General features: G+C 31.8%; 1 protein-coding gene across 4 annotated transcripts in view; it reads right to left on the reverse strand.

Moving 5' to 3' along the window:
* Fas1 (fasciclin 1 Fas1 domain-containing) overlaps positions 1 to 26,296 on the reverse strand; it is a 559,086-nt gene that overhangs the window by 80,199 nt on the left and 452,591 nt on the right. For all 4 annotated transcript variants that reach the window (XM_076396810.1, XM_076396808.1, XM_076396812.1 and 1 more), the window contains exons 5-7: positions 18,137 to 18,233; positions 16,177 to 16,354; positions 3,916 to 4,076 (exon numbers count right to left, since the gene is read on the reverse strand). In XM_076396810.1, the coding sequence (XP_076252925.1) occupies positions 3,916 to 4,076; positions 16,177 to 16,354; positions 18,137 to 18,233 (436 nt within the window). The remainder of the gene's footprint in view (positions 1 to 3,915; positions 4,077 to 16,176; positions 16,355 to 18,136; positions 18,234 to 26,296) is intronic.

Genomic DNA, 26,296 nt, shown 5'->3' on the forward strand with positions numbered 1-26,296 from the left:
GCATTACATAAATCAAGCATATAAGGAAGTGGAAAAGTTTAGTACCATATATTTGGATTTCAAAAAATTTATATGAATATTAAAATAAGAGAACCAAGCAGATTGATCAGACAGGTGGGGGAATTCTATGAAGCTCACAGTAAGGTCAAGGTTGAAATAATAAAATGGATTGCTGCAGTTAACGATGATGTGGAAGGATATAATAATACAACAAGAAATATAAGTAAATAAAGGTTTTTTGGACAGAGAGTTTGCAGCTGACAGGTGGACCAGACAAGGAAACCCCGAAAACATGGAACCAAGTAGTCAGATGAACGAAAAAGAGCCCATTCTGGGAGAATATGGATGGAAAGAACAGGAAAAAAGTTTTTGTTGTTCTTCGTCAAGGCCCAAACATGTGGTTATTATAATACAATATACAAATGCATATATATATATATATATATATATATATATATATATATATATATGTCTATATATAAACTATATATAAACTGAAAATATAAATTAAGTTTGATTTAAGATTTATTTTCACATAAAGTACAATGTTATGCTGTTAACGCCCTTGGACTAATTTCAGGTATATTTCAGGTACATATAACCCATTCACTACTATATTTGTGTTGCATGAGTGGATTAGAATAAATTTGATTTTAATTAAATTATTATTATTATATATAGAAGAAATGTTATTTCTCCTGGATGTAAATGAGAGAGCGAGAAAGAGTGTCTATAAGAATGTGATTTTTCTCATAATAGTTTTCAACCAAGTGCTTATTTACGTTGCAAGTTAAGCAAAAATATCAACAATACCTCCACTTAGGACTACCTAGAGACCAGGTAATTGAAAATAGATGGTTTCTGCTGTCAAATAACAGTACCGTCACATTAAAAAAGCGCTCTGTATAAAAGTTTTTGATATAATCGACAGCTTATGATGATAATGCCGTCTTAAAAAAGTGGTAAATATAACCTTAAATTTCTCTATTTATCATATCGAAGCTGAATAATTCTGTTTGCGTTTCCCTTGATAATTGACATATAAAATATATTTGTCACATTGTAATACATAAATAACGAAATAATGCAATAAATAATAAATTGAATTTGAAATATAAATGTGACACGAAATATAAATAATGTCAAAAAAATAAAATATAGAAAATCCGCGATGTCGACGCTTTCACACGGAGATGAGTGCTTTGTGTGTATTAAAAATTGCATATTCTCTTTGGTGCCGTGCACGCTATAACAACATAAAACTGAACACGCCATAAAAGAAAACTACGAACGAAAATGGTTGAATAACAAAACGTTCCTTGAATTGTGCTGAAAGTGTATTGGTGGTTAGGTGTTAGATTGCTTTGACCTACATTATTTCTCCAAATAATACGACTTTTTGATTTCTTTCCTTACTACAATACATGGCCAGATTATTGATATCGTACTGTATCGACAGTATACTGGTTGTTTAATAAAGGATATTCATAGAAGATCATATATTTTTGCAAATATTACAATAAAACTAAAATTACTAAATATTGTATTTAATTATAAGCATTTTGTAACATTGAACAAGTAAAAAAGTAATATACGATATCCCAAATTGGTTTTGGCTTCAAGTATAATTCTGTTGATTACAAATTGGTTGGATTCAATAATTTTCATTTAACGTCTCTGGAAAATTGGTTGTGATTATATTTATTACATAATTTAATAAAGGAAGTTCTAGGATATATATAAAAAACGTGGATAATTTTTTCAAGTGTTGTCTTTACCAACAAATATATATATTATTTGTTGTGTTAAAAATATTAAATATTTCAACAAGATATTTATGGAGAAAGGGTGGGTATTCTCGTATTGTAATAGACAGAAAATTAGTACTGATCGTATGGCGAATTTCATGGATTGAACTATTTGAGATTTGGTTGAGATGACATACAAATGCCAACTTCTGTAAGGTAAATAAAATCATAGACGAATTGTTGGATTCAAAACTAAGTTAGATACGGAAAATAAAATAATAAAAGATGCTTAATAAAAATAGGTTGTTTGACATATAAGTTAAAGAAAAATAAAAAACTGAAATTTCTGAGAAGGAAGTGGCCTGAACTTTTTTTTTTTTGCAAGATGTGTTGCCATAGATTCTGCTAGTCTTCATCAGTTTGGAAAAGCAAAGGAAAGTTTTTAGATAGATGCTGATTACAGATATGATACCATTAGTTGTAAATGGAAGGGGTTATTAGATCATCTGGCAGATTCATCTTGACACTTGTTGCCAGTAATTCCTATTTACAAAGAATCCACATTATAGTGTTAAAAATGTTTATCGTTTTGATAATCATAAATGAATAGATTAAAAAATAATTAAGTCACTATCATCTCCAAATCTGTAAAAATTAGTTTACAAATGTTTTTCCTATCAAATGGGCACGTTGCTAAATACTAATGGCATTATTATACTCAATAATTTGTGAATAATAATAAACAATATTGAGTAGTTTTTTCAATTAACAGTAACAATTAACAAAACAGTAAGTAGTTTTTTCAATTAACAATATTTGATCATAAACATAATTTAAAACAACTATCTCAAAGAAAACTGTTATTCAAGGGAAACATCCATAGAAAACTAAGCGATATGAAGCTCTTTGAGGTATGTCAGTCACCTCTTTCTTGGAACAGGGTTATGTTTTCCAGGTCCACGGCCACTACCATAGAGAAATGAACCATAATATGTTTTATATAATGAAACAGCCCTAATTTACAAAATATCGTTGCTTTATAATGAAACACTACATTTGTTTCATTATTTTATTTACATTATAATTTTGTCCAAAGGCAAAAGATATTTTAAAGCCAAAATAAAATAAAAGTCAAAATTGATGGTACAATATTGGGACGTTGTGACGTCATACATTTTTGTTATCATTATACACTGTTAGATCCTATTTTGTTTATCCCTTGTAATAGATTATGAGCTATAGATTGACATACATGAGTAAGAGTAGTACTAGTATACTTTACTGGGTTGTTCATTTTCATTTCAACTTCTGTAAGGTAAATAAAATCATAGACGAATTGTTGGATTCAAAACTAAGTTAGATACGGAAAATAAAATAATAAAAGATGCTTAATAAAAGTAAGTTTGACATATAAGTTAAAGAAAAATAAAAAACTGAAATTTCTGAGAAGGAAGTGGCCTGAAGTTTTTTTTTGCAAGATGCGTTGCCATAGATACTGCTAGGCTTCATCAGTTTGGAAAAGCAAGGGAAAGTTTTTAGATAGATACTGATTACAGATATGATACCATTAGTTGTAAATGGAAGGGGTTATCAGATCATCTGGCAGATTCATCTTGACACTTGTTGCGGACAATTTCTATTTACAAAGAATCCATATTACAGTGTTAAACATGTTTATTATTTTGATAATCATAAATGAATAGATTAAAAAATAATTAAGTCACTATCATCTCCAAAACTGTAAAAATTAGTTGACAAATGTTTTTCCTATCAAATGGGCACATTGCTAAATACTAATGGCATTATTATACTCAATAATTTGTGAACAATAATAAACAATACTGAGTTTATAATTAATATATTTAATAGTTTAATAGTTAATATAATTAATAGTTTATAATTAAGAAAGGGGTAGTTAATTATATAATATAATCTACTATAAATATAGTATTTTAGGTGTTTCTTGAAAATAAAGGCGTATTATTTGGAAATTATTTCTACACACATCGATATTTAAAAGATACTAGAAGAGACAAACATAAAGTTGAATGTATAACAATTAATTAAAATCATCTATAATATTATAAAACCAATCCTATCCTAGTAACATTTGCCAATTAATCAATATTCATGAAGTTTGTTGTGCAATTAACGCAAATCATCTTACCTGGAGCAGTTCTTTAATTGTGCTGTCCACGACCATTAGCGGTTTCTGAATAAGATGAATGACGCCGTTTTTCACTGGGATGTTTGCTTTTACAATTTCCGCGAGGACTGCACCTTGTGGATGCGTTCCGTCGGTTAAAGCAGTGTAGGATTTGACGTAGTCTGAAAAAAAATTATTATTACAAACACATCTTAATAAGATGCTTTACTTTTGGTATTCTTATTTTTAGAAATGATTGTACGATGTAACTACATGGAGCTATGGATCCCATAATTTCTGATGACATTCGGTCAGAATTTTTAGCAGTTAGCTTTGTGTTGAGCTATGATGCGTTAACTGAGAAGACCTCGAGACACCATGTTTAAATTTCTCTTATTTTATACAAATTTCTATAATTTATTATACGAATATTAAGATATAATAAACTATTAAAGTTATTAGGTGCAATTGTTTACAAATCAAACAGGTCAGGATTAATTTATTTTCAAAAATTTAGGCAGGATATGTCATGATAACTGTGATAACAGTGTAGAGAAAGTATTGTTTACTGATTGCAATATATAATGTGATCCATGCAGTATTCAATCCTTTTGCACTATTGTTAGTGATATAAACAAGATTTACCAATAACAAACATTACTCATGTCCGAATTTCCATGATGGATTGATGTCTTTCTCATAATTTATCAGGCTATGATATACCGGTTCTGCAGTTGTCCAATATCATTATCATTCCGTTTTGTTATAAATGTAGTTTCACAGAAGAGTCATTTTGAAAAAAATTCTAGTCATATTTGGGTCTAATATTTTCATAATATCATCTCCAGAATCCCACATTTTGCGTATGTTCCTGATTTGTTATCACCAAGTAATTAAAAAAAATGCAATATCTATACTAAACTCTACATTTGCTTTGAAGAATGTCTTCTAGCTAACACCTTTTGAACGCATCTTGTATTATATATTTTGTAACTATACACTTTAAGTTTCTTATGTATGAATTTGTAGAAAAAATATTTAATTTTATATTAAAATAAATTAAATTGAATTTTTGGGTTTTCTTCTTCACACCCTATATAATATCTACTTTTTCCTATAAAGCAGCTTTATTAAATTAATTGCTATAATACTTTAACGATATTTTCTGTAGAACTAAAGGACTTATCATAACTTGTGTTCCTTAATTTTCCAGATATTGCCCAAGACTCTGAATATCTCTCGAAATATAAATTTTTATTAATGTTAAGACCTTTTATTATCGTATTTGAGTTCTGTTATAATGGGCAATAAGTGTCACGATTAATATTTACTAATACAGATAAATGTTACATTGACTAGCCTGGTTGTAATTATACAAAATTTATATCTAATATTAGGTACTATATTTTATTTTAAAGTATATTATATTGAAGTAATTATTGTTTATTATCGGGACATATATTTTCTGACAAAATACTATCCATGGCAGTAATAGAAGAATTCGGTAGCAAAAAAGGAATATTAACCGAAGCAATCCAAAATATCATCAATGGTAATGACAGCATACAAAAAACATGGTAAAATACGTATTATCGTAGGAGTGAAATAGTGGGCGAAACCCGAACAAAGTTAATTGACAGAGACTATTTTGTACAATATATTACTTACTAGATCTTCTACATTTCAGTATAGTTATATTATATAACAGAAATTATAAAAAAAATAAGTATTGCCCAGGAGCCGATTATTGAAGTTTTAAGAGATTAATAAAAAATATATTTTGCTTTTTACTAATATAGGGTGGTACAAAAGTCCCGCTACTATTGACGCAATTTTCAAAATATTGTCACTATTTCTGCTCGTTCTTGTGGCGCATATTTATCCGTAACAAAATTTAGACGTCTACACAATGCAATGGTTAAAGCGAAACTGAGATAAACGTTACATAACCAAGATGGCGTGCAAACAAAATGGTAGTGGGACTTTTGTCTCACCCTATATAATACTAGTGTTCTTAGCATTTCAGCATTTGTTGATTTAAATTATTATTATAATAAAATGAGATTAGAGTGAGTATTACTAACATAATATACTAACATAATAATGTAAGTCATAGAGGACGTTGAATATAGTGCCAAATATTGATGATTAAGATGTAAAATTCGTTTTAAACTCAGAGCGAATTTTTCCTTCTCGTTTAAGAAATAGACAAAATACTGTTGGATGCGTTGGACATGTAACAAAATCGGTCTATTATTATTCGTTTTGTATTAGTACTGATCGAGTCTGTTGTCAAATTCAAAATTGAAAAATTAAAAATTCGTCAGAATATTAATGATAACAGTTAGAGGTCATGAACCGACGTCCTCTTCCCAGTAAAATGCGCTAGAGACGTAAGTATTGATTGAGTATTATATATCAAGTTGCTGCAGTTTTATTGGAAATATTTTTAGTACATTGATGAACTTAATATAAGCATGGGTAGCTGAAATCTCTATCAAATTATATAATATCAATCCAGATCAAATTTATGAAATTTATAAAAACAGTAAGTAGTTTTTTCAATTAACAATATTTGATCATAAACATAATTTAAAACAACTATCTCAAAGAAAACTGTTATTCAAGGGAAACATCCATAGAAAACTAAGCGATATGAAGCTCTTTGAGGTATGTCAGTCACCTCTTTCTTGGAACAGGGTTATGTTTTCCAGGTCCACGGCCACTACCATAGAGAAATGAACCATAATATGTTTTATATAATGAAACAGCCCTAATTTACAAAATATCGTTGCTTTATAATGAAACACTACATTTGTTTCATTATTTTATTTACATTATAATTTTGTCCAAAGGCAAAAGATATTTTAAAGCCAAAATAAAATAAAAGTCAAAATTGATGGTACAATATTGGGACGTTGTGACGTCATACATTTTTGTTATCATTATACACTGTTAGATCCTATTTTGTTTATCCCTTGTAATAGATTATGAGCTATAGATTGACATACATGAGTAAGAGTAGTACTAGTATACTTTACTGGGTTGTTCATGCTTCATTTGCAGCTTTTTTAAAATTATTTTTATGATTTCAGTGACGAATGCGAATTATTATATAACTTTTTGGTAATATAGTATTGACGTTCTGTAAGTATTTTATCGTTTATTTATCAACCAGCACTGACTCAATTTATTATTATAATAAAAAGTGAATTACAATTTTGATATATTAGTTACACGAAATTCGTCGTATTTAACAGATGTTCTTATACACTGTTAAATAATATGATGACGCTAATTGGCTACGAAACACTGGAGGACTTATACGCTGAATAGAGTGCGAGAAAAAATCCATAACTGTCCTCGGCCTAGCGTGAAAGGAAACCGTATGCGGTAACGAGCGAAGCTTTTTCACATGTACTTAAGCAATCCTGCCAAAAAAAAATAATTCAGCCATCTCCGTCTCGCGTTTTTCGTGCCACTTGCGCAGGATTTTCACGTAATCGACCAGATAGGAGGAAAAAGAGATATTATGAAAACAGAAAAAGTAATACGTGAGAGGTAGATAAATTACTTACTTATTTTCAGTTAAGGTTATAAAATTAGGCGCGAAGGGTGGGTGAAATATTTCACTCTCTCCCCCTCGTCTTTTTTATTTGAATATTTTCTGCGTGAATACGTCCGGGGAGATTGATTCGTAGATAAAAAGATTACTGAACATGCATTAATAATGAGCGCGGCGCTTTGTTTGATGGATTTACGGGCTCCGGGAAATAACAATCGGCTTAATTTATTGGTATTTAAATGTAGTAGTTCGGAAGGAAATGCTTCACATTAAAAAATCTGAAGGTTAACTTAACCCATTCCTTCCCGCTATTCCTTTTGTACGAGAGGGAATCAAATATAAACGGTAATTTTGTAAAATACATGATCAGTGGTTTACAGAAACTAAACATTTAAAAATTTTCAATGGATTCACCTTTATGTCCTACACACTTTTGCCTGTAATTTGGAAGCTCGAATGTTCCTTCTTTCGCCTCCAATAAACCTGCCCTTCTTGTCGAGATCGATTCAGTTGTCCAAGATGTCAGAACGAAGAAAACCTTGGAACTCAGCGAGCACTAATTTTTCTCAAGCCAAGTTGATTAGTGATGATGGATTGAACACTTCCATAGCTGATACCCAATTCTGATGAGACTTATTCAATCCTTCAGTAAGCACTCGAACAGCATGGATGTTGCCATTTGTGAGACTTGTTCGATCATGACTTTCATTTTCGACACGTTCTCACCCAACTCTGAATTCTGACACAGTATAGGATCTCCTTTTTTTTGTTTTTTTTTTTAGTTTACTAAAATGACCAGCTAGAACCAAGTGGTCTTCGGCTGATGTCGCTTCAGGTTCGGGATATGATTGTTTTGCGGGCAACAGAGACCCTGGGTTACGACTGGGACTGTCGTAGTTTGTTTGCTACCGGGGTTTGTGGACGGGTAGGGATTTTATTAAGGTGTTATCGTGTTCTAAGGTTCCTATGGAGAACCTCGCACTGAGCATATTTATGAAAATTTTCACAAACGGGATGCCTGATTCGATGTGTATATTGACGTTTCTCATAAACCATGGGGATCTGAGTAACACACGGACTTTTTTGGATTGGAACACTTGGAGTAGTTCGAGTTGTCTCTCCGAGACATACTTGTAGCACACCAGGTGCTTCATTGAGGCAGATTGGACGGACTAGCATTTTATACAGAGTCGCCGCAGAGTGTGGGATTGGAAAATGTGATCTCCAAATTGTGCCTTCAATTGAGTGAGAATTTCCGACGGTTTAACGCCTTCATTGTTTAAAGACTTTATGATGATGCGTTGTAAAACAGACGAAAGTACCTCGCGCTCAGCCGTGGCTCATAAATCAATAAACGCTCGAGCGTCGAATCCTTTTGATCGAAATTACGTGGCTAAGCTGATTAGAAAAATGACCGTTTATATTTGATTCCCCTTCATAAGACACTATATTAATTTTTTTTGAAAGTTAGTCTTTTTATTTTTACTGGTAGTTATCTAATGGTCGAAGTGCGACTACAATTTCTTAAGTTAATCAATCTCTCATAATAGAGCCAAGGGAATATTTTAAAAACGATATGTTGTGTTGAGATATATTTCAGATATATATACACTATATTAATAAAAGTAATATATGTCTAATTATTAAAGGGTATTAACATATATGCAAATTATATCAAGAACTTAAACACACTAAATCTAATTTCCATTCGGTTATTATTATTTATGTATTTTATTGTTATTTATATATTATAAAGAAAAAATATTAATGCATTCAAGTACTTTAAGCAAATTACTATGCATTATTAATAATTTCTTCAATTTATCCTATCTGTTCTATTTATGCAAGTTATATAGTTAGTTTAACCTTTTCTGTATATTTTGTGTACTCTTTTACACTTATCGATTTTTAGCTATTAGCTAGCATTACTAGCTGTCATATTTTGTGATTTTTTTCCTCTCAGTAAATTTATTTATTTTTAGCAATTATTTTATGTAATATTGTGGAAGCTCGCCCTTGCAGCTTAAGAAATATTATTAATATTATTCACAAAATACATTTTAAATTTTTATGTGTAAATTAATCTATTTATTACCTGCACTATTCGGGCAGTGCTTTGTTAAGAAAACTTTTACTAATCAATCCTGAAATAGATTAGAAATTAATACCAATAATATCTACAAAAACATCTTAATAACCTTAACCATTATCTTTATTACAACTAAATGATTTGTCTCCGGAATCATATCAATTACTATCTGTTTTTAATAAAGAAAAATATGTATGATTGTTTTGTGTTCACCAGATATTATCATCAAATATTTTGGTCACCATGGGACCAAATAATTTATACAGACTCCTGAGGTTTGAGTACACTTTTTGCTATATCAAATCAAGAAGACCAAGACAAGGATAGGCTTAAAAGTAGTAAGAAATAAGTAGTAGTAAGCTTAAAGTGTGTACGAATTCGTCAGAGATAATATGACTAAGATCCTATGATAACAAAACAATGTAGTATAACTTTTGTCCAGCTTTGACGCAGTTGATCATTGTGTAAAAACTAATCTTAAAGCCAGAAAAGGTCAAACTAGCCGTCAATCCGTCAAAATTCAATTACAATTACCATACAACCAGGTAAATAATGATGACACCCTTGCTAGCTTTTAGACAAAGGGTGCAGCTCCTTTATATATATGATGACTAACTGACAAAAAGAGGCGCCGCCAAGGACATAATGTATGACAAGTTGTAAAAGAGCACCTTACTTTTTGTAACAAATGCGAATAAACACCTTGCAATAATTGTTTTTTACCTTATCATACCAAATAAGTCATGGCTTTTATAAAAAGTTGATTTTCTTATAATTATTTTCTTTCATGATTTCTGATCATATATATTGTCGTATTTACAAGATAGGCTGATTCGGCAATCAGGTTGATTTATTAATGTTCATAACAATTTTTCTCTTATAGTTTTCGAGGTATAGGCCACTAAATTTCATTCTTCGACTACGAAAAAAAAAAGAAAATCGGGAAAGATTTGCCGAAATAGTGTATATGACTCAAAAATTTACAGTGAACAGCAGATCTGTTGAAATATAATATAAGAAATTCATTACTACCACTGGATGCCGAGCCATATCATTAATGAATAGCATTTCTACGTTCAACTCTTGCTTGCCGGACTACAATGAAATAAAACTATTTAATAATGTACTCCTGCTGCAGCCGAGCAAAAATAAAATGCTCATTTTTCTTTCCACCCGAGGAGAGTCCGAAACACTTTGTCTCATGACAGTTTCAGAAGCATCCCGGCAAGTAAATAAAGTAAGAATTCAGAGCCGGACGGAATTAGAAAAAAAAGTGGACCGGATTAGAGGCTTTTTGAAATTAATTATTCGCTTAGCGTTTAATCAACGTCGCCTTTGGAATTTAGATGGAATAATATAGCGGGGGAGTCTTAAATAAATACTTTAAGGCCATTTTGCATCGCATAAATTAACGTTTACCTTCTCAGATGGTCTTAATAAAAGATCTTCCCGTTTCCAAATACGGTTCGCAGTTAAATACGTCGAGTTTTTTTTGGTCGAAAACCTTTTAGTGTCGAGGCTTTTTGAGTTAGTTTGGAATTGCGGAAATATCAATTTTCGGATCTAATGACACTAGAAATTAATTAATTTTTTTCATAGTATATTGTAACGAGACAAAATATTAACACATATTTTGATTGACATGCAAAGTGAAAAATATTCCTCCCTTTTTGAGGAAGACTGTCCCCTGGAGGCGTCAAAATTTTGTGTAATATGCGCTAAAAATAAATATATTCGAATAAAACGAAATACGCCCAAAGTTAAGCAACCAGGACTACCGTCAGTAATGCAACCAGGAATACTTATACGGTAGATTATTTGTCATTTCTGTTGCATGTAAATCAACTACGGACGCGTAATTTTCGAAATCTTACAACTTTTTACCGCAAAATGCCGGAATGCCGGAAATTTTCAATCGGACAGAAGACAAACCCCTAAATTTTACATTTGAACCGATATTAACACGGTAATTAATGCGTCCGCTTTATCGGATAATATATACCTGTGAAAGAAAAACCGAAATGTAAACGAAAATTTCATCCCAACATATATTAACAAAATCCAAGTATAACAAGAATCGTCTCTTATCTTTGTTTATAAGGCATTAATAATTTCGAAATTAGCTTTTTATTTAATTTGATGTCTGGTAATATGAAAACAGCTAAGAAAAACTTTTTTCGTATTGATTGATAATAATTGATATACCGGGTATATAATTGTTATACAAGTAGATAATTGTACGTCGGTACTCAGGTAATTATAAGGGTTATTAAGATTTTTCTGTAAATTTTAGTGATATTCACATCTGACTCATTTCAGGTTTCTTTAACAAAGGTAGTTCTTACAAAGTACTAAAGGAATATTGTAGATATTGAATATGTTAACTGTGCATCGAGAGTCAAATTCAATCTTGTAAATAATTTTATCAATTAACAAACGCTGTTTATATAAGAATGTCGAGAAGATGGAGGAGAGATACAACTTTGGGGAGGATTTCGTCAAATTATAACCAACTAATCCAGTTGTTCAACCTTTTCCAATAGATTGCAAAAATATATAGTCTATCTAAAGTTTGTTTGTACATACGTAGTTCATCACGAAGCTTAACGTATTGCATGCATATTGCAATTTTTAAATTCGTTTTAGTATAAGACAAAATTTTACTTCTCATTTTATTCTAATTAAAAGGAGAGACAATGCTGTCTGACAAGTTCGAATGGGTAACCGAATTAGCCTGCCAAAGAAGTCGTCCGGTTGTCAAACGTATGACAAATGATGGAATTGTGAACAAATGTTAGATAGATTGGAAATGAACAGTTTGGTTTTTCACTTGAGTGAAGCTTTCTGAATATGGCATTATGATTCAATGCTTGACAATACAAAGACAGACTGACGAGAGTGTAAACAACTGAAGGTGAGTATATAATTAATATATAACTGTAGGAAAAGTCATTGTAGAGTTTAAAAGTTTTAGGTACACAGATATGTGTGTATTTGTTCGGAATATAAATGAGCATTTTGTTAAAATGTATCAGGAGAGAAAGAATAGTAACTGTTTTGCAGATATGCCACATGTGTTAAGGAGAATGCAGTGATTAAATCTAGTTTTATCAAAAAAGGTGTATACAGGTACTAACGGAATAAATGTAGGAGAAATATGTTAAATGTGTCAAAATGTGATGTCAAAATGTCTTTGCAAGGGAACACTATGCCGAAGGACACAAGAACTAAGCTTAGAAGGTAAGTATGCTCTCTAATGAAGGCAAAATAATTACTTGGAGATACAATTGTCAATTAGGTGGGCTGGGCCTCCAGGTACATAACTATATAAAAAACGCGACTAGAACTCGAATCCATAGATGGAATGGAAGAGAATTGAATGTAAATGTAATCAAACACAACCCTAACCTACAAACTATTTTAACTGTGTACTCAATTGTAGTTTTAAGTCCTTTGATAATATTTGCATTAAATATACTATAATGTTATAATAATTTATATTTGATAAGAGTAATTTTGTTTAATTACTTTATTTAGATTATAATTTTGTTGTCCAAAGCCAAACTGAACTAAAACTCAGAGTTGATACGGCAACATTGCGACGATTTAACGTCACAAATTTAGATGACGTATGTATAAAATAACTATGGATATAATATTTTTTATATAATCAGTACTATAATCGTTAAATTCGATAATTAGTTTTGGCAATGCTTTACATAAAATAATATCCGTTTATATGCGAAAGGGTAAAATCGAAAACCTGGGAAAATTGCTACCACACGAATTGGCTGAAGATTTTATTTCGAATCATTTCTTCATCGCGATTTTATTGCTTGTCGGACAAAAATTAGTTTTTTTTTATTGTGATTGGCGATGAAAATTAAATCTACTGTTATTCTAATAACCGGGAGAGTCACTTACTAATAATCAGTTGGAATATATAAAAAATATATTTTATATAATTCGTACAGCTACTACATAAATCCTATTATTAATTACTGTTTACAGACAGCGAATATAAAGATTAATTTACTAGGAAACGCTGGAAATAAAATCCAAGACATAAAATCCATCATAAGTTCGTTTCCTTTTTCCCCATTGTCCCTTTTTTAGCACCTCGATATAAAAACACTAAAAAGGGACGACAGCCTTCATCAAATATAAAATATAGTCCTTCTTTGCGCTATTTTTAGCGCTCCTTCTGCCGCCCGAACTAAAATGCCCAAGAACACAGATAGACCTTCTCTTAGTATTGTTCCTTTTATTTTTCGGGTATATCCTGGTGTGATACAGTAGGATTATAATTCAAATTATGTTAAATAAAGCTGGTGTTATAACATCACGTCAACATTGGTTTGTAAAATATTAAAACAAAAATAAAACGATATTAATAAAAAATAAGAAATATTTCTTTAACACTCTTGATGTTATCTGGAATACTTTGATACCTTTGTAGATTATTACTTCTTTAGCCATGAGCAAATGGAGCTGTAGTATTATTTTCTATGTATGGTATGTCATATGTATAGAATAGGCAAATAACAGAACGCAAAGTTGCCGTACACCTTTGTGTTTGCTTTTGTTTGTTTCATTGCCGATTAACCATCTTAATGTTTAACTATACAAATCCTGATAGAGATGTAGAAATATACCTGAGCAGACTTTTTTCTCTTCGTAGGCTTTTTCAATAATATCCGTGTTTCCATCTATTTGGCCACTTGTTGAATTATTGTTCATAAAGTCAAACTGATATGACCATATTAGTTTCTTTTTATTTATGATTGGTTTTAACTTTTTCAATAGAAGCTTTGATACTTCTCCATCTTTTGGAATCATATTAGCTTCAACCATTTTCAACACATTCGGTATTGCTTCATTAGACAAGTTGGTCAGTTTTATAATTACCTTTCGTCAAATACTAACACTAGATAATATTATTACGGTATATATTGCGCAAACCGTAATGTATATTCGTAATTTTCCTTTTTGGTGTTTTTCTGCGAGTTAGCTAAAGCTTGAATGGTTCAAACCGCATTCGACTGAAATTTCCTTCCTCGGGCAAACCTCCAACTAACACAAGTTCGTATTCCATGTGAGATAGCTCCGAAATTGGAAACTATTGCTTGTCTTAGCTGGCAACTCATTACTAGTACTAAATAGAAACCGACGTGTTTTACACCATTTTCAATTTCAAACCAAAACATTTCGAGGAATTAAACGAACATATTGGTTCGTAGAGTTTCGGCTTTATCTGTATGGTTTGGTGGACGTAATATAAACTTGGATAAATGTGTATTATATAGAAATGTTTCGTTACTGTTTAGACAATTTTCTCATTTATTTTCATTATCAATATTAAATCATTTTTATAATATTGGAAGTTAGAACTAATCGAGTCTATTTAAAACTTTTGAAAAATTGCATTATATCTATATTAAGACTATCTATTGATTAAAATAGAGTTTGCATGCTATATTCAGGCCATTATGATTTTGTTTCGTTTTCTGACTCAACTGCAAAGGTGCCTGAAACTTTTTAAAGTGTTTGTCTTATTTGTATCTGTGACAAAATAGTTTAACCCTTCATCGGAAATAATGATTTCCTCAAAGTATCAGGCTAATCAGGCTTTATTTTTCTCTGTAAGGCAACCTGTTATCTATTTTGCACATATTTTATGGCTTCTCAGTGGTCTTGCTACAGTCTAATATAGTAACTCAATAAAATTTGGTATGGGTTTAATAGTTATAGTTTTTTGCAGCTTTTGTTACGTACAATCCTTAAACCCTGATTTACAACCTTGTATATTTCGGCTTGCCCTCGTAAATTGTTACTTTGTGCAAAGTTGATAAAATCGACCTGCCATTTGCTGCTAATTTTTTTCATGTAATCCACCGAATAATCTGCACGTGTTTCCATGGTATTTTGACGTATTTACGGTTTTAAAGGACACGATAAAAGCGTGCTCGTATAGTTTGAATGCAGATGTAACTTTTGTAGGAAATGCTTCAATTAGTTGATTTAGAACTCTGGTATAATGCTTTCTATTATTAGTTAAATAATGCAGTTAATTAGAAAATTAGAAAATATATGTCTAAGAGATTAATACAAAATATATTCTCTCTTTTAATATACGAATATATATCACTTTATTATTCCGTACTTTTGTTTATAACATAACAGTAAAGAAAGATCATGCATACTTATATTTGATGCTTTGAAGTTGTTACAGTTCTGAAAATAATCTCATGATGCTTTGTTATAATATTCAATGATGTAGTAATTTAAACTTATAATAATTCCTTGTTGATTATTAGCATGAAATTTCCAATAATCAACAAACTGAATCATTTTAAAATTTTTACCTTTATTTTGTTAGGAGTAACTTCGAATTTCAGTTATCACTACTTAGTTTTAATTTACTAGATTGCTGTAATAAAGAATAAAAAAACATACAAAGTCAAATGATCCGTTCTGAAGTGTTCGGACTAACTATTTAATGATCTCGATCATCTCGCGCTGAACCCATGAAATTGTATATCGCTTATAACTCGTTGTTCCGCTGGTCCCACTACGCCAATCGTTACATTTTATTCCTTCTCCTAATTACGAAAAGCAATCTACTTACTAATAATAAGATTTTCCCTCTGCTCCTGGGTGAACGAAATGAGAACTCTAATATTGTTATCGCCATTAGCCAGGGTCGGGAATGCTGTATCTTTTGCAGTCGGTGTCGTAAAAAGGACCTGCTTCGGAATGACGTGTCCATCAATTATTTTGTCATCTATTAAAACGGCTCTGGAATTCTGAAAAGAAAAGAACGAAGGAAAAATGAAGGAGGGTCTCTCTCTGAGCTGTTTTCCGCTAATGGTGGACTTTATGATGTATGATTTGTCGGGAATAAACGGGCATAAAAAATGCGAGGGAGTGTAAAATATGTTTTGGAATCATTTAAATTAATTTTATTTTTTATTTTACTACATTTAAAGTAAATAGAGTGTCTCCAAAGTAAACAATAACTTTAGTACAGTGTCTCATTAATTTAACAAATAAAGACTTATTTTATTTGAAATAAACTCGATATTAAAATCATCATATTGCAAAATTTAAATTATGACTGAAAAGCATTTCTGGTAACTGTTTGAATGTGGTAGTTTTATTTCTGAGAATAAAGAATATCACACGGGACTGTATCAAGTGTATGTGGAGCTTAGTTGATAATATTATTGAAGTTTTTCTTCGTTATCAACATATCAGCCATATTGATATGGATGGAATAAAATATGTGCGATACCTCATGACTTATAAAGAGGTCATTTGAAAGGTCTCCGCCCTAACTCATAAATGGCGCTACTAGAATTAAATACATCAGTTTTTTAGTTAGCCCTAACCCTCAAAAGATGCGTGAATAAATTTGACAGCTCTCCGATCATTAGTTTGTGAATTATAGTATTTCGAGTGAAGCAGTTCGCGTGTTGATAAAATATTGCTTTTTGAAGTGGAAAAAATACAGTTGAAGCAAAACTTGGCTTGATGCCGAGTTTTTGGGCACTGGCCCAGAAAAATTAACCATCCAGGATTGGTATGCTAAGTTTAGACGTGATGAAATGAGCATCGAAGACGGTGAACGCAGTGGACGCCCCAAAGAGGTTATTGCTGACGAAAACCTTAAAACAATCCGCAAAATGATTTTGAATGACCGTAAATTGAAATTGAATGAAATAGCAGATACTCTAAAGATATCAACTGAACGTGTACCTCATATTATTCACAAATATTTGGGTATGAGAAAGCTCGGTGCAAAGTGGGTGCCACGTGAGCTCACTTTTGGCCAAAAACAACGACAAGTTGATGATTCGGAGCAGTGTTTGAAGATGATCAAGTGTAATAAACCTGAGTTTTTGCATCGATATGTGACAATGGATGAAATATGGCTCCATCATTTCATTCCGACGTCCAATCGATAATCATCCGAGTGGACTGCACACGATGAACCCTCTCCAAAGCGTGGGAAAACGCAATAGTCGGCTGGCAAGGTTATGGCGACTGTATTTTGGGATGCGCATGGAATAATTTTCAATGACTACCTTGTAAAAGGGAGGACCACCAACATCTACTATTACATAGAAATCGCCGAAAAATGCCCGCGTTTGAAGAAAAAGAGAGTGTTTTTTAAAACTAGTTTAGCCAAAAAAATGTGTTTTACTATGGTAGGCCGGGGATTTTTCAATTGACCTGTTATCTCATAACGTTCTAAATATTTGAAGTAAATAATTTAAGACCAATTTCTTCAGCTGATGTTTACAAGCAAAATATCATATAATATAATTATGGACGTGAATACACCTTACTATACACTTTTAGCTAAACACTGTTTAAAATATTGTTGACTTATATGACTTAAAACGGTATATTTATAGAAATTAAAAAGGGTAACAAATTTACATAGAGATTGCAAGTTACTATATATTCTTATATTAAGTGTAACATACTAATGCCTTTATAAATAACTAAATTATACAAATTTTATTTATATTTTATTTCGTTGTAATGCTCTTTTAATTTTAGTACGGTTTAAATATACTTACAGCAAAACCCTCGTCTACGGGAACAAAGAAAGTGTAGCTGCCTTCAGTTTTAAATATATCCTGCTTGTTGGTTTGTTGGACTCTTTGTCTGAAGTTTCTATAAAAAAATAGATATTAATAATTGACCAAACATACGATTGGTTTAGGTAAATACAGATCTTCATCCTGTAAACTCCCACATTATCTAGCATACATTCTCACAAAATAACAAAATGTTTTCATCGAGTCTTTCAAATTATGGTTATGTAGTAGTAAGAAGTAGCATTGGAAGTCCTTTGAACAGTCTTCACTTGCTCTCACTTTTGATGGAGTCTAGTAACATTTGCGATATATATTTATGTATTTAATGAAAGTAGAGAAAAATGCGTATTTATACATGAAGCTTTTAGTCTTTGAATCATTTGACATCGTAGTTTATGACATTAGATTAGAGCTCCATCTAGTTGTTTGGCAAAGCAAAACTTTTCTTCGGCGATCTCTATTGAGTTTTCTCTCTATTACTGTAGTACAGCTTCGAAGATTGATGTTAGTAGAATCAAATGACACATAAAATAACATGTCAAATCCTAACGTTGCATACTTAACCTAGCGTCATCTATTAGAAAACCTGATATTGAGTTTTTACTACACCTGATATTATTATTATAAATCAATATTTTTGTGATTATTAATTACTGTGATAATGCCTATTAAATAGTTGTTTGAATTTTCAACAATAGATATCCCTGATCAAAATTCAAACAAGTACCTAATACAATGAACTCAGGCTTTGATGTTGTTTACTACGGATGAGCTAAACAACGTATAGATTTCTACAGGCATTAGACCAATTGTTCGTAAACGTATTTAAGCTCTGCAGCTCCAACTGAACTAAGCCCCTTTATATTGTCTAGGAAACACGTCGAGATCTATTTTTCCAGATGAATAAAACTCGTTAATTCGTAATAATGTTCCTAGCCGGAATTGGTTCTTCCAATTCCGGGCCCACCGTAAGGCAGACCGACACAATATGTTGCTCGTTGCTCGTATCTAATTTTTCCCAATCCATTATTAAATTTTAATCCGCAGAACTGATGTTTTTTAATAAAAAAGCCCCTTGTGGTAAGCTCCGGTCTGTTTGTGTTGGTTTTAGTATTAATTTTTGTTATTAGAACGAATATGTATTTTTTTGAAATTGGTTTGACTGTTTTTGATTTACAATAAACCAAAAAATAAACTTAAAATGTTTACAGTTACAACTGTTAGATATACATGATATTTTTAATAACTACAGGTATAGAAGATAATATGCAATAACACCATGCAATATAGTATATTTTGTTACATGTTGGCAATACTGTGTCTGTTTAAATAATGATCATAAAGCAATGAACTCACATCATTAAGATATATAATTAATTGTCTATCGCAGTTTGTAAATTCGTTTTAAAATCAGGTCGTATTTTTCCTTTTCAGTTTACTCCAGCTAAAAAGAGATAGAGTGCTCTCTGATACGTTCTAAAATGTAATTCTTCGAAACATTAGTAATAATAAACGTTGTTTTGCCACTTCTATTGTTTTGATAAGTCGCTATTTAATATTCGTGATTACTATGGTTGAAAAAGCCGAGGCCAAACAAGTAGCCAGTCAGAAATATGTCCCCAATCAATTACTTTGAACAGAAACGAGGTAATGGTAAATCTGGAGGTTGCAAGTCAACCCCCTGAAAACCCAGGCCACCATTTTCCATAAGAAGCGTTACCCACTGCGCGTCTCGCAACTTAAGATCGACACTGCAATAATTCCATGGCTGGATAACGTCACGTACCTAGGTCTTCACTTCGACCGGCGGTTCGGTTGGCATTCCCAAATCCAGAAAGCACACTGCACACTGCGCGTCTCGCAACTTAAGATCGACACTGCAATAATTCCATGGCTGGATAACGTCACGTACCTAGGTCTTCACTTCGACCGGCGGTTCGGTTGGCATTCCCAAATCCAGAAAGCAATCCAAAAAGGTTCAGTGATAGAACAACAACTCAGCTCAAGTTCTTCTGAAAACGCGCTTGTTCGCGAGCTGGTCGACGTGCTGGGAGCTTAGCACCGCGTCACCGCCAACAGTATCCAGTTGTGTGTTAACTCAGGTTCGCGAATCAATAGAATCGCCGGGCCCTCGTGCCCAATAACGGCTGCCAGATCAGCGGGTGCTATATCCCCAAATTTAATGCAGTAGCAGTAGCGATCCACAGGTATCAACTGTGAGGCGGTTTCGTTTTAGTGTATTGGTAAGCCCAGAGGCAGTCCCACATAACCCGGTCCAACTTGTCACTCCAGGACAAGTCTCCGCGACCAGGTATGCGTCATGCATTCCACCGCCTGGTTTTTAGGCCAGAACAAAAAAAGGTAATGGTAAATATGATATATTAAGCTGTTGGGCTTTTTATTAGAAATGTTTTTATTGTATTGCAGCGGGACTGGATATTAGCATGGACAATATGACAAAATCTTTCAAAAATAGAAAAATCATATAATTTTGTATTCACCGAATAGATAGAATCTATACATCTCGATGTTAGTCTACTAGAAATTAAATTTGTGAAAGGTATAAACACGTATATTCTATTAAAATTATTTCAGTAACTGTTAACTGTTAGTGTGGAAAGTATAAATGAAAACTTAAGGATATGCAACTCTTTGAGGGACATAAGTCAACACTTCATACACTCATAGGAAACCTATACCTTAAATAGTATAAATACAACCCACGAATATTTATATATTATTTAAATTTGTATACAGATATAGATATTTTAAAATGGAATAGTAGGTCACCCTTGGCAAGACCATAATGAAAATATTGTAAAGAAAACAAAAGTAGATGATAAAAGATAAAAGTTAGAATAACATTTAATTAGGTTTTGTAACTTAGGTCTTTTTAAAATAATTCATTGGGGATATATAGTTCTTCGTGATAAAAACAGGAATCGTACGAAATGATTCAGCAAGTGATCACCAAAGGCTGTATGAATAAAGTGTTTCAAATTTTTACTTGGCAAATTAAAATGAAATGTATAATTGCGGTTTAATGTAATTAGCAATAAATCTGAAAAAGATACATAGTACTTCAGATTTCTGAACAATATAGCGACAGAGGTTAACATCTTCCTCCCTCACTCTATCACTGCATATTCAATCACATCAAATTGTTATGGGATATGGCAAAGAATAACTACAATAGAAATACAGGTCTAGACAAATATAATATAAATATATAAGCAAGAACTGTTTGGATATGTGGTAATGATTGCCTGTAATAACACCCTTTGATTTGAATGCACTGCATCAGCCATACAGAATATTGTTATATAATATAGAGTTACATTGGAAATTAACAGCTTAGTTATTGATATCAATAGTGGTTCAGAATATAACAGTGTGTGAATGAAACTTTCTGGATGTGGGATTACGATTCAATGCTGACAATGAGACAGGGTGATGAGTGCAAGCAACCAAAAGTGAGTATATAATTAATATACAATAACTGTAGGAAATATTATTGTAGAGTGTCAAGGTATGTATAATTGCTCAGATAATATATAAGCATTTAGTAGTTATGTACGAGGAGAGATCTAATACCAAATGTTTTGCAGATATGGCAAATTAATTAGGGATAATGCAGAGATTAAATCTAATTTTACAAGGAAAAATGTGCACAGGTGGTATCATGAGAAACTAGAAGAAACACGGTGATATTAGAATGATTTGACAAGAAAATACAGCGGCAAAGGAAACGAGAGCTAAACATAAAAAGGTGAGATACATTACTTTGATTCATTAGGAAGATTAAGCCCTTAGCGAAAAGGTATCAATCATTCATGGAATGTTTCATTTGCGAAACCTTCTATATCGGAAGTTACGCAAGGTGTGTTACAATAATTATAAAACCTACAAAGTTGATGATTGGAAGTATGTGGCATGATTCAATGAATTATCGTTTACATTGTTTGCTACAAACGGTTGGGTTTATATATGGATAATCTTAAAATAAGTTTATGACCTGGACGGCTACCTTCATACAGTCAAGCATCCATAATGACTTGGGTGGCCATATTGTAGTGTTCAGCTGGTTTTCTCATTCACATCACTGGCCGGATTACTGCGAATAAATATTCCGACACTCTGAATGATGAAATTCGTAATATGACCGACACAATCACTGTCATTTTCCAAGATGACAATGAGCCCGTACACACAGCCAAACAGTTTCAGTCTTAGTTTGAGAATCATAAACATATAATCAAACATCTTCCCTGGTCAGTACAATTGCCAGACCTTCACATAACATTTAGAGCAGAAAGGGCGAGGTAGATTTCCATTTTCAATGTCACTGAACCAATTGGCAGATATTGTAGAATCTGGAATCTGGAAACTGTTTAGACGTTTAAAAAATCTATTCCCCGAACAATTTCAGTTGCTCTAAAAGCAGATGGTGGCTCATCACCTTGTTAATAAATAAATATTTTGTATATGTCAGGTGTTTATATTATGTAGTCCATCCCTTGTATTCATAAAAACAGAACAGAAATATTGTAACAAATAATCATAGATTAATTATTTAAAATTGCTACTTTCTACTCTATTTTAAAAATTGTTTTTTAAAACAGTAACATTTTTCGGTTTGTAAATTTTCTCTATCCATTATTAATATTTCATCTGGCTAAGTGCTATTTTTAATAGAGAGTGTGTTGGCTTACAGTTTAGGTGAGTTAATTTTTTTTTGCGATGTTATAATTTTCTTTAGTGTTTTCTGGTATTTATGGCGAATAAAAATAATGTAGAATTTATTTTAATCCAGGTTTTTAACTTGATAATATTATTAAACAATATAATAATACGATATAGAATAGTTTTGTTTATCAATATATTATTACCATGACTCATTAATTTTACTAAAAGACATAAAATAATTTTGAATATCTGTAAAAGAATTCGAAATGCGATTTAGTTAAGAATTGATACAATATTTGTTGTATCTTTGTTGTCTTTGTTAGGTAAACGACCTAAAAAACAAAGTTTAAAAGAAGTTTTTAATTTAATTCTAATAAAAAAAAATATTCCCCGATGAAAAAATTTGAGTATAACGAATTGCTTGGACATAAATCAAAACCAAATACGTAAGTAATTTGTGAGAGAACATTAAGCTGGTGAAATAAAAATTGGAAGATGTTCTTGTTGCTTAGGAATATTCAAATATGTAACAGGTCAATTGATAAGTCCCCGGCCTGACATATAGATGGCGCTACTAGAATTAAATATATATGATTTTTAGTTAGCCCTAGCCTTCAGAAGATGCGTGTATAAATTTGTCTGTCCGATCATTAGTTTGTGAATTATGGCATTTTGAGTGAAGCAACTTTTGTAATTGTGAAAAAAAAATGGATAAAAAGGAATTTCGCGTTTTCGTGTAGAGGAAATATACAGTTGAAGCAAAAACTTGGCTTGATGTCGAGTTTCCGGACACTGCTCCAGGAAAATCAACCATCAAGGATTGGTATGCTAAGTTTAGACGTGGTAAAATGAGCACCGAAGACGGTTAACGCAGTGGACGCCCAAAAGAGGGTGTTACCGACGAAAACGCTTAAAAAAATCAAAAAAATGATTTTGAATGACCGTAAATTGAGACTGAGTGAAATAGCAGACACTCTAGAGTTATCAACTGAACGTGTAAATCATATATTTCACGAATATTTGGGTATGAGAAAGCTCTGCGCAAAGTGGGTGCAACGCGAGCTTACTTTTGACCAAAAAAAACGACGAGGTGATGATTCGGAACAGTATTTAATGATGGTCAAGCGTAATAAACTCGAGTTTTTGTGTCGATATGTGACAATGGATGAAACATGGCTCCATCATTTCATTCCGACGTCCAATCGACAATCATCTCAATGGACTGCCCACGATGAACCCTCTCCAAAGCGTGGGATAACTCAATAGTCGGCTGGCAAGGTTATGGCGACTGTATTTTGGGATGCGCATCTAATAATTTTCAATGACTACCTTGAAAAAGGAAGGACCACCAACATCTACTATTACATAGAATTGTTTGAACTCCGAATTGTTTCATCATCCACTGTATTCTCCAGATCTGGTCCCCAGCGACTATTTCCGGTTCTCAGATCTCAAAAGTATGCTCGCTGGGAAGAAATTTTTGTCGAATGAATAGGAGATCGACAAAACTGAGGCCTATTTTGAAGAAAAGGACAAATGGTACTACAAAAATGGTATCGAAAAGTTGGAGGGTCGCTATAACCAGTGTATCACCCTTGAAGGGAATTATTTTGAATAAAAAAACCTAATTTTGCCAAAAAAATGTATTTTACTATGGTATGCCGAGAACTTTTCTATTGACCATTTGACTGATCTGTTCACCTGTTAATAGTCAAAACACATTATAGATAACTTTGAATTTATTGTTAACTGCTTATAAATGTGAGTTTATAAATTAGTGAATAAGTTTTAGATAGATTGGAAATTAATAATTTTATACCTACAAAAAGGTACAGTGGAAGAACTTAAAGACAGAGTTGATGAGACAACATTGGGACGTTCAGTCATACACTTTAATGACGTAAGCTCATTGTTTTATTGAATAAACTATATTATACGTTATTACAGAAACTATGAAACCAAGTGCCAAGATAAGTCAGTTATTTTGATGTCAATAACAAGGAATGGCTTGGATATCCAACAAATATAAGGACATTGAATTGCATAGACATAAATCTAATCCAAATATGCAAGTAACTCGTGAATTGACGAAAACTTGGTGAAATAAAAGCTATGGAATGTCTTTATTGTGACGGAAATATTTAAATATACAGAAAGTGGCTACCAAATTTACTGACTGAGAATACGATTTATAATTTGTCCAATATTCAATTATATTAATTAATTATGAATGTTTATAATGTTACAATTATTATGAAGAGAATTATTGTTTAACTCAAAAAATTTAAGAAAAATTTTAACCGAATATTCGTCATAAAATATAACTTAAGTTTAACTATCGCCACTCTTTGAAATTAATCAATCGGACTTAAATTTGTCGTAATTTATAAGACGATGAATTATTTCCAATTAGTACATAATTCAAACCAGCTCAACAGTTAGATGGCAAAAACTTAAAACCATCGGACAGGGTTTTTTTTGAAGATTTATGGACTTCTGGATAATCCAGGCTGGAGTGGTTGCTTCAGATAATGTAAAGCTTCTTGTGACCTGAGGTTTCTCAACATAAATCTAACGTGTCAGTTCGTGGATCTTTACGTCTATTGAGCTGTAAGATTTCATTCTAATACCTTTTTATTTCAGCGCTGATAGATTTTTTTATGATTAAATTCTGATGTATTTATGTCGATCGTTCTGAAATTTTCCAGAATCGAACAAGGTCTACTAAATAATATTGTATTACTGGATTTAAATATAAATTTATAGACTATCCAAAGTTTTTTTGTACATACGTCATCAAGAGGTTTAATGTACAGCCTGTCGCAATTTCTAAATTCGTTTTAGAAGCAGACCATATTTTCCTTCTCATATTATTCTAGTTAAAAAGAGACACAATGCTGTCTGATAACCGAACTAGCCTGTCAAAGTCGTCGGGTTGTCAAACGTATGCAAAATTCTTCAAAACAATAGTGATAAGAGGATATAAACCGGCAAACGTTATTTTGATGCTTTCAAGTTATTTCGAAGCCAGACAGAACAAATTGCGTCTTTAATCAGTTATTTTGAACAGGAACGTAATAATAGAGACTCTCCTGCCAGTAAAATTCGTTCGAGTTTGAGAGGTAAGCATTTTTACTGTTGAATATTAATTTTCTGTGATTTTTATTGAAAATATGTTTTAGTGTGTTGTAGCTGCAATGAATATTAGTATGGGCAATCAAATGGTTTCTCAAAAATGGAAAATACGATTTTGAATTCACCGAAAGAAAAACCGTTCTCATACGAAGTGGGTGACAAATTAAGATTAGCTTGATGTTAACTCTATCAGAGATATGAAATTTCATATCAGATATATGAAATGTATAAAAATAATGAGTAGTTTTTCAATACAAACATAATTTAGTAGAATAATAATTGATTACGTTTTATTAGTCATAACATTTATTAATAACT

This window comes from Rhynchophorus ferrugineus, unplaced genomic scaffold, assembly GCF_030347505.1.
Source record: "Rhynchophorus ferrugineus isolate W39M unplaced genomic scaffold, kcgeb_rfMv2 rfM2, whole genome shotgun sequence".
NCBI lineage: Eukaryota > Metazoa > Arthropoda > Insecta > Coleoptera > Curculionidae > Rhynchophorus > Rhynchophorus ferrugineus.